At 45.0% G+C, this 10,441-nt stretch overlaps 1 protein-coding gene across 2 annotated transcripts in view; it reads right to left on the reverse strand.

Moving 5' to 3' along the window:
- Positions 1–9,091, reverse strand: part of MAP3K7 (mitogen-activated protein kinase kinase kinase 7) — a 162,862-nt gene extending 153,771 nt beyond the window's left edge. For both annotated transcript variants that reach the window (XM_063916993.1, XM_063916992.1), the window contains exon 1: positions 8,657–9,091. In XM_063916993.1, the coding sequence (XP_063773063.1) occupies positions 8,657–8,752 (96 nt within the window). In that variant the 5' untranslated portion in view covers positions 8,753–9,091. The remainder of the gene's footprint in view (positions 1–8,656) is intronic.
- Between the last annotated feature and the right edge of the window lie 1,350 nt (positions 9,092–10,441).

Genomic DNA, 10,441 nt, shown 5'->3' on the forward strand with positions numbered 1-10,441 from the left:
GAAGGGTATATGCAATTGAAATGCTTATGCTTTGCAGTTTTGACCACTTCATGACTGACTTGAACAGGTATACTTTTTTTTTATTTTTTCTTAAGTTTTGTAGGGTATCCGGATGATAGGTCTACAATGTCTGGGTAGACAGTCAAAATGACGACACCTTATAGTTAACAGGTTTAAAAAGTGGATGTGGTCGACGTATTTGCAGGAACTACATTTGCAGTAATCCAAAATTGGGCATGAGGTTTTTGGGGTTTTTTTTTTTACTTTTTTTACCCTCGTTCCCAGTTGAATTCCCACTATATGATCAAGTCTGCTAATTTATCCACATATTTATGTATATTTTTAAGGCTTATGATACAGGATATTAGAAGGATATTGAATTGGTCAGTTTTTTCTTGTGGAGTGAATCAACAATAAAGGATCAACTCCTAAGGGACCATAACATCCCAAAAGTTTTAGATACATATATTATACATTGACACGCAGCAAAAGGTTTTATACTCAATATTTAACAAGGCTTAATGCTTTCCACAATATTTTTACTTATACCTCTTTGGCCAAGAAAATTAAATGGCCAGGTCAAGTATTTGGACCTGATACAGTAATTTGCTGGATCAACTTGGGACCTTTTCTGTATGAAAGGGTCAACCTTGGTAAAAAATCCCAGGACTTCAACCCTGGCTCTTACCAGGGTCGAAGTCCCAGGAATTGCAACTCAGGTTGACCCATAATACAAAAGAAGAACCTGGATTGAGCCACGAATTACCGGGTCCATATGCCTGACCTGGCAATTTGGTTTTCTGTGTGGAAGGGGCACAGGCTGTGACCCCCCCCCCCCCCCCCCCAAAAAAAAAACAAAAAAAAAAACCTGTCCTGCAAATGCCAGGTAAAAGCTAGTACTTTCACCACTTTGTCTGAAAGTGGTATTACAGATGATGTTATTGTGGTTTTCTCTAACGTCCTAGAGGACGAACGTCCTCTAGGACGTCCGTTCGGGCACAGAGATCTAACTGAGGCTTGGAGGAGGGTCATAGGGGGAGGAGCCAGTGCACACCAGATAGTCCTAAAGCTTTCTTTAGATGTGCCCAGTCTCCTGCGGAGCCGCTATTCCCCATGGTCCTTACGGAGTCCCCAGCATCCACTTAGGACGTTAGAGAAATATGGCTTACATAAAGCCATTGTCAAATAAATTACAATGTACATAGATATGACAGAACGGTTTCACTTATCCACGAGTGCCAAGTACAGTTGCAAGTGTGACACTGCTAAATGTCATCAATGCTAACATGAGAATACGTACACAGGGTTTTATAGTAATGTTTCTCAGAATTGAGTAGACTATTTTGAAGCAGAACAATCTGGCTGATGTCTGGGCCCTTGGTAACTACTAGCAAATACACAACAGGCCTGGAGGGAATTCAATTGTTATTTTTGCGTCCGCCACTAGATGACGCCTGACAGCAGCAATTCAGTTGTTCTGCCGTTGGGTTCCCAGTAGCCACGGAAGACACATTTTCTTCTCGCAGCCTCCTGAGGCGCAAAAGAGTGCGCCAAGTCGGCACTTTGGGTGTCCAATAGCAGGACTTTAGATGGGTTTAGCTAAACCCTGTCTGGGCCCAACATGCATAGGCATCCAAACACAATTGAATTGTGACAATTACATGGACGTCTAAACAGTCCTGTCCTGTTTAGACGGGATTATTAGACACAAAATAATTGAATCCCCCCTTCCAGGGTGTGGTCAGGAGGCTGTCCCTCACTTTGTTGACAAAGAGTATGATGACCTGACAATGCCAGCGGAGAGTGTAATGCTATTTACTGCATTTTAACCGTACCAGTGTTGTATCTTAAACATGCTGTTAAGCGACATGTTTGAAGTGCTCTAAGTAGCCTTACACAGTCGTCCGCGTCCAGGAACTGGCATTGTCAAGGTGACCTACTCACTGTCCACATAGCAAGTGAAGGCCTTCCGTAGTGAACCACAAAACACAACTAGAAGAGATGCCCCATTGTCCTGCAGAACCACAGGTCATAATGCAGCTTTGTTTTCAGATCAAGTGCAAACCATTATATAATTCAAACACATCTTAAATTCATGTTTAGGATTGGCTACCTACAACAACAGTAGGCGAGTGCAATTTTCTAAACGGTTATGCAAAAATACTCCCTTCATTCTGGATTGGCCCTCAAAAAGTTGTCAATTTTACCAAGGGAATTTGGCCTTGTGTTTCTTACTCTATCCCAACCACGCAGCAAAACGAAATAACAGTCACCCCCAGCTCTACTCCAAGACTATTATTGCTGATGAATGCAAATTTACAGTTGGGAACAGCATGATCAGCAACAGCAAAACACAAGTGGATAACTATCACCAAAACCTCAGATCTCTGGGTACCGGCGTCTTCCTTCATGAACTTGTGCAAACTTTTGCACAACTTTGCTCATCTGCAGTGATTACAAAAACACTGGACAAGTGCTGTTATAGTTACTCATCTCTTGGGCGTATACAGTATTCAAGAGCATTAGGGGCCCATTTAGCATTAAATATTTGCAGATTATTCCCAGAAGTAATGGCAAATATTTAGTATCACCCCCATGTATTACAGAGGGAAAGCAGCTATAGCCCCCATAGCTTTCCATGGGGAATACAATGCTGTCATATTTACCACGCTCCGGAATGGAAAGCCCCCACGGCTAACTATCTGAAGGTGGCTTTAGCCCGTTGGCTACAGATTGCCTTGGAACCCTCTCCAACAACTGCAGCAGTGCTCTGCAGTCACCGGGGACCGTATATGCACAGGAATCCAGCTACCACTCATTCGAACATCTGTCTGGTGTAATCGTATACTGCAATGCGATTCTGGTGCTAATATTGCAGCCAGATCGAGTATATGATCATTAATAAATAGACCACTTAAAGGTGTGTTATCACCCCATGAAACAGCAGGAGCGAAAAGGTCTTGGGAAATAGTGACATTTAACAATAGAAAGCCTGCCAGCTTGCAGAATATTGGCTCTGAATGGTCATTTAACACTAATGTAACAGCATCTTCATCTGTCCATTCAGTAATCCCTGACATTTCAGAGCTCAAAGGAATACTTGAAAATCATGTCTGGGGGTATAACAAAATGATTGAACACTTGCAATACCTTAAGCTTTTACTTTCTGGAAAATTCTGTATAACAGGTTTGCAGAATCCTTTTAGCAGAGCTGCAGTGAAATACCATTTTATCACTGAACAACTGGGGTGATTCAATTGTTTATTCTGCCCAATCATCAGTCTCCAGTGATGGGAAATCAGGGGGGTGATATTCAATAGTTATAGTTTTTTTACTGTGCACATTGCACTGAGACAAGCTGGGTTTAGCCGCGTAAAATGGCTAAACCCAAAGTGCTGGGCGCGATACGAAAAATTGTTGCTTGGGCGCCCAAACAGGTCACTTTTTGCACATTTCAGTTGGCCAGCATGGGGGGCTGCAAGCTGCCATGCCATGAGATGACTCTGTAGCTCTGAGTGTTTTTACGTGCGACCCTTTTACGTTAAAATGCATCTTATTTGCAAAACAATGAGAAAAGGACACACAAGCAGCTTATGCTGATTAAAACGATATGCGGAATGCCTATATTCTGTGTTCCACTGTTGCTGTATCTGCATATGAAATGCTACGTTACAGTGATAAGACATTTCTGACACAAAAAAAAAAAAAACACCCCAGCTTAGTCACGGCAGGCATCTCCCGCTGCGTGGCGTATTGAGGCAAGATGTATGAGGACACAACTGTATATATTGGGATTTAGAAGTACTTCACATTTTATTTCTGCATTGTACTGTGAACTCCAAAATGTATCTTTTTGGAAAACTAAACTTTCAAAGTTTATATATTTTTTTAAATCACTCAGTTGGAATAAAGCTAACAAAACAGATTGCTCTGGTAAAGTTAATTACTGTAAAAAGTCAATAAGAGGCCAACTTAAATTGCCAGCAGAAGGTAACATTTTAGCTCTTAACTATATCATTGTGTTCTGATATTTTCCCAACAGCAATTAACAAAGACAGTAAAGCTTATACTCACTGCAGATTACCATTATATAGTGGCTTATACTACAGGTTGAGTATCCCATATCCAAATATTCCGAAATACGGAATATTCCGAAATACGGACTTTTTTTTAGTGAGAGTGAGATAGTGAAACCTTTGTTTTTTGATGATTCAATGTACACAAACTTGGTTTAATACACAAAGTTATTAAAAATATTGTATTAAATGACCTTCAGGCTGTGTGTATAAGGTGTATATGAAACATAAATGAATTGCGTGAATGTACACACACTTTGTTTAATGCACAAAGTTACAAAAAATATTGGCTAAAATTACCTGCAGGCTGTGTGTATAAGGTGTATATGAAACATAAATGCATTCTGTGCTTAGATTTAGGTCCCAACACCATGATATCTCATTATGGTATGCAATTATTCCAAAATACGGAAAAATCAGATATCCAAAATACCTCTGGTCCCAAGCATTTTGGATAAGGGATACTCAACCTGTAATACATGTAAAAATTCTGTATATTTTTATTAACTGAAAAATTATTTCTGATAAGTAGTTACATATCCAGCATGTCATCCACCTGATCTATGTATAACATTCTCACAGGAAGAGACTTCCTGATTCTTATAAACCGGCTGACAGCAGTAGAAGTAATACCCCTTTCACACTGCAAATATATCCCGGGATATTGCCGGGTTGATCCAGCTCAACTCGGGTCAGGGTTCAGTCTAAAAGCACCACTTTTGAATATCCCGGGTCGAGTAACCCTGCATTTCAACTCGGTATAAAAGCAGTGTAATGCCCCTTTCACACCGCACAAGTAACCTGGTATCGACCCGGCATATTGCCGGGTCGGCGTGCGGTGTGAAAGGGGCATTGCCGAAATTGCGGGTCGCCTGACCCAGCAATTCAACCCGGATATAAAGCAGTGTTATACACGGGTTGAATACCAGGTCAGTGGCTGCGTAAAAAGGCTCACGGGTCGACCCGGGACCCGTTTACTAGATAGGGAGAGGCGGCGGGAAGAGAGGTATGTAACTGGAACAGTTAGAGAGGCAATTGTGTATAAAAACATAGCTCTGTCAGCCATGATTCCTGCAATGCTGTGAGCTGTCCCCACCCTCTCCTTTTGTCCCCTTCTGATACCTCATCTTTCTGAGCCAAAAAGGTCCATTTAAAATGACATCCATGGTGTTTTTATTGCTGACCCGGGTTGAGTTAAAAGGAGCCAACCCTGCAATAACCCAGGTTGAAAGTGTAGTGTGAAAGGGTCGGACCCGGATTCAAAATACCAGGTCGGACCCGGGTTTGCGGTTTCAAAGGGGTATAAGACATAAGATTCCCATAATAGTGGGGCAAGGACTGACTTCAACCTGCATGTGGGAGGGGAGGTTTCAGTACGATAAAATAAAAATTAAAGTTTTCAAATGTATGCATAGTAAATAATGTGTAGTCTTATCAGGATCTTCAGTAATGTAAAATCATTGCATGTTGCTTGTACCCATAGTACAAGAGAGCAATAAATATTTTGTAAACAGGCATTTTTCAGAACCATGCTGCATAAATGAAATGCACACCATATTACTAACATGTTGAGTCTCCCTTACCAGCTATCCTAAAAATCGGACTATTGTAATTATTAAATAATAAACCTAATGTGCTTAGGTTGATTATTTATTTATTTTGAATGTGGTTCGAGTGGTGGTGTTCCTCTATTTAGACCCTAATGGACGGTATGCGACCAGCATACCGCTCGTCGGGATCCCGGCTGTCACAATACCGACACCGGGATCCCATCTGGGTTACCATACCGTCATCGGTATCCCAGTGAGGTAGGTGATTCCCCCTCTATGAGTGTCCACGAATAGAACCTGTGAGTCCACAGCGTGGCTTCATTGCGCTCGCCCCCCCTGCCGGCATTCCACCGCTCGGGATCCCGATGTCGGTATACTGACATTGGGCATCCTGAGCGGCGGTATAACATACCGATCCCTAATGGACACCACTTAGGCCCCACACACTTAAAGATTATCTGTCCAATCTGGTTGATTGGAAAGAAAATCTGGCAATGTCTGGGAGCAAATGACATTCAGCCATTTGCTTCCAAAATCCAGAAAATGGACAAAAACGTTTTTTCAAATAAATTGAAGGAAACCAAATTGACCAATTTGTCTGAAAGTCCATTTTTGTCTGTTTTCCAGTGTTTGAGATGGTTAATGGTCATTTGCTCCCATACATTACCAGAATTTAGTTCCAAACAAAAAGATTGGAGAGATAATCTTTAAGTGTGTAGAGCCCTTAGACTGCGCATGTTCCAGAATTTTTTTTTTTTTTTTTAATATTACTACAATTATTAAGCAGCACACACTAATGCCCCTACACATTCAGCGACCCGACGGCGAGGGGGGAGGTGACGGGGAGAGCGAAATTTCTTCACTCCCTTCGTCACCCGGCTCCATAGCAGTGCATGCTAATATGGACGAGATTGTCCATATGGGCTTGCATGCATAAGCGACCTGGCACCAACGATGAATGAGCGCGGGGCCGCGCATCGTTCATCGCTGGTGCCTCCACACTGCACGATATGTACGAGTTCTCATTCATTAATGACGAGAACGTTCATATTGTTCACTTATATCTTTAAGTGTGTAGGGCCCTTAAGATTTTGTGGATTTGAAGTAGAACCATGGTAGCTTGCTACCTTACAGCACTGAGGCCTTGAGTTTTATTTCCACCAAGGTCCCAACTGTGTAAAATTGTTTGAGTGGGTTTCTGTACACAATCAAAAACACACAGGTATTACAATACAACTGGATTCTGACAACTACCCCTAGGGCTTAAATAAGAGGTGTTTGGAGGTGCTATTTAAATAGAAGCAGCAGCGATAGCATTAATATGGTAATGCAGCAGAAGGCGTCACGCCTTCTGCATGCACTACTAATCTGAGCTATGTCCAAGGACGCAGTATCAGATCTGCGATACCATCAGCCGGCTGCATCACTAATGGGGTCGCATAAGGTGGCCACAGAAGGAGCTGCCAAGAGGCTAGGAAATCTCTGCTCTCGGACGCAGATCCTGGCCACTTCCCACTCCCGCAACACAAAAACTGAGACAGTCGTCTCCCCCTCTCCTCCCACAGATGGCATCAGTCAATCACTGACAGTCTGATGCCGTCTAGCCTTCGCTGTCGTAGACCTGTACTACACATGCGCAGTATGTGTCCAGTGCTTATGCAAAATACTGAACAACAGTACTGTGTGGCATGAAACGCTTATGCGTCGGGACCTGAATAATGCCCCTAGTGTATGTGTACACGTGATAGGGAACATCAGGAGTGATTCAATTAGCACCACAGGAATGTATCTCCCAGGTTAAATGCCTGGATCTATTCACTCTGATGGTAAACCAGCGACCAGCCATTAACGCTGATTTCTGCAGAAATCCACCTTAACTAGTGCCTCAGGCTTACTACATGCGGTATCTGTATCACACCTGTGAGACGCTGCTTACAGTGATTGCCGGGTCGACGCAGGTCGCTGTGTAAAAGGGGTCACTCCCAAATTCCAGGGTCGCCTGACCTGGTATTTCAACCTGGGAATAAAGAAGTGTTGTTCCCGGGTTATTAGCAGGTGAGGTGTGAATGGGTTGCCGGGTCGATGCGACCCGGGACCCATTCACAGTACAGGCAGAGGTGGGGTGGAGATGATCTCATCTCCCAGTGCCGTCTCCGCACCCAACGGTAATCCGACCCAGCATACTGCCGGGTTGGGAAGCCAGTCTGAAAGGGTCACTCAACATACCTAAATAGGGGTGCAACACTAATGGTGGGCACACACTGATAGATATATCTGCAGATCTATGGACTGATCGGGCAGTGTGCTGTGCATACACACTGCACGATACGTCGGGGACTGATATCATGAACTGGCCCGCCCAGTGCACACGCCTCTCCAGTTCAGCTGTCAATCACCGCCAGCTACCGCAGCACGTGTACGGGCGGTTGGCTGGTCGCCCATACACACAGCGATGCACCAATATATCAGTAGATATATTGGCCGTCGGCTGTGCTGCAGGGCCGACGCGATATGTCTGTGAACGACGGAGTTCACAGACGTATTGCCCGTACACACTGGCCGACGGACCCGCGATATATCGGCTGTTCAATAGGACGGCCGATATATTGGCCAGTGTGTACGGGCCATAAGTTACATACATGAACATCTAGAACGCGATAGTCTTGTAACACTTGCAAGCAAACGTTACACTAGCAAATATTACAGCAAGCAGTGACGCCTTTGAGGTGTGGGGTGATGAGCTCAATCAACAGGGGTCCCTGCCCTTTCATGACCCCTATGTCTGTAACCATACAATTAGGCAGACAAATTCTCAGCATAGCTGCACATGAGAGGTTTTAAGGAAAAAGAAAATGCACAAGTGACAGCACAAACAAGACGTACAGTCGTACACAGAAGAGCACAATAGGGACATGTCTGTCAGCACACAGGAAGCAGTATGTATATATGTATGTACGCAGCAGTGAGGACAGGCTGGCAGCGGTACCTGCTGCATCCACCGACCACCACCATCCTCATCCCCCAGCTCACCTCTTCCACCTCTATCTCCTTGTAGTCGATCTCCTCGAAGTTCAGCACTGGAGGCGTCTCTATCATGTCAGCGGAAGAGGCAGACATGCCGTGCATTCACTAATCGAATGGGGGCCTCGAGCAGCAGCCGAGGGGACAGGACGCTGCTGCACCGGCGGTTACCGGACTCGGAGAGACAGAGAGGTCCGGGGCCACCGTACACTCGGGCTTCACGGGCGGCCCCGGCCCTGCGGTTTCCAGGTGAACCCCAGTGGGCCGGATAAGTGTCGGGACTGGGGGGACAATGGAAGGGTAGCTGCGGCCGGCGCTGCACTGGAGCCCCCCCGATCCGACCATACGGGTAACGCCGGAGGCTGCAGCAGAGGCCGGGAGCGGAGTAGCGGTGAAGGGGGCGTGGCTAGCACGGACGTCACTCCCGTACAGAAGCAGAAACAGATCTAAGAGGAAAGAGTTTTTTTTTTTTTTTTTTTTTTACAAGCTTTATTGATATCATAAATAAGAAAGAAACACAGAGGAAAGAACTGAACAATTTAGGTATTGCTACTGGTTGGGAAATGGACAGTGCAGATTTGTTGTAGGAAGAGTCCATATTTGCCAACTTAACTAATCTAGTTTCTAAACATTTGAAAGCTTTGTCCCAGATTTTCCATATTTACCAGATTTAGGGGGAGATGTACTAAGCCTGAAAAGTGATAAATATCACTGTGATAAAGTACCAGCCAATCGGCTCCTAACTGCCATGTCACAGGCTGTGTTTGAAAAATGACAGTTAGGAGCCGATTGGCTGGTACTTTATCACAGTGATATTTATCACTTTTCAAGCTTAGTACATCTGGTCCATAATACGGCTGAATGGTGAATGCAACTCTTGCAGGTTTGGTATGTAATATACCGCTCATCCGTATGTTGGTGGTCACATGGCCGACATCGGCATCCCAACACTGAAGATCCCGACGTTGGAGGGGATAAATATTTTTAACTTCCCTACCCTAACCCACTGGGGGTGGCAGCTGAGGCTGACCTCCCTTCCCACAGTGCCTAACCTTGGGGGTCATTCCAAGTTGATTGCACGTAGCAACTTCTTACTGCTCGTGCGATAAACTTGACGCCGCCTATGGGGGAGTGTATTTTAGCATAGCAGGGCTGCGATCGCTTGTTCAGCCCTGCTATGCTAAAAAGTTTACTGCAAAACAAGACCAGGGTCAGACCTACTCACCCTGTGCGATGGATCTAGCGTCGAAGGTCCCGGGATTGACGTCAGACATCCGCCCTCCAAACGCCTGGATCCGCCTGCGTTCGCCTCACCACACCTTGAAAACGGTGAGTTGACGCCCCGGAACACCTCCCGCCTGTCAGTCTTCATGCGATCGCCGCTGCGATCATTTTTTCCGCTGGCGGCGTCACTGCCCAGCACAATGATAGCAGCCACAGTCCTGACCCGTTCGCACCGCTGCGTACGAACGGGTCGGAATGACCCCCCTTGTGCCTAACCTTCCCCCCAAACGGTCCCTAACCCTAACAGTTACCCCGATACTTACCTTAGGGATGATGGCTGTCGGTGTTCTGGCGCCGGTCTGCCGATTGGTGTCGGTATTCTGGCATCTGTCACATAACCGACAGCATCCCATCCATCGGGATGCTGAACGCATTCCACTCTTGTTTATTATGTCCTATTGGTGTAGAACTATAGACACCAATGGAATGTGAAATGCATACCTCCCTACTGTCCCGATTTTTGCAGGACAATCCTGTTTTTTTAGAGTCTATTCACTTAGACAAAAGGGA

This window comes from Pseudophryne corroboree, chromosome 4 (genome assembly GCF_028390025.1).
Source record: "Pseudophryne corroboree isolate aPseCor3 chromosome 4, aPseCor3.hap2, whole genome shotgun sequence".
In the NCBI taxonomy this organism is placed as follows: domain Eukaryota; kingdom Metazoa; phylum Chordata; class Amphibia; order Anura; family Myobatrachidae; genus Pseudophryne; species Pseudophryne corroboree.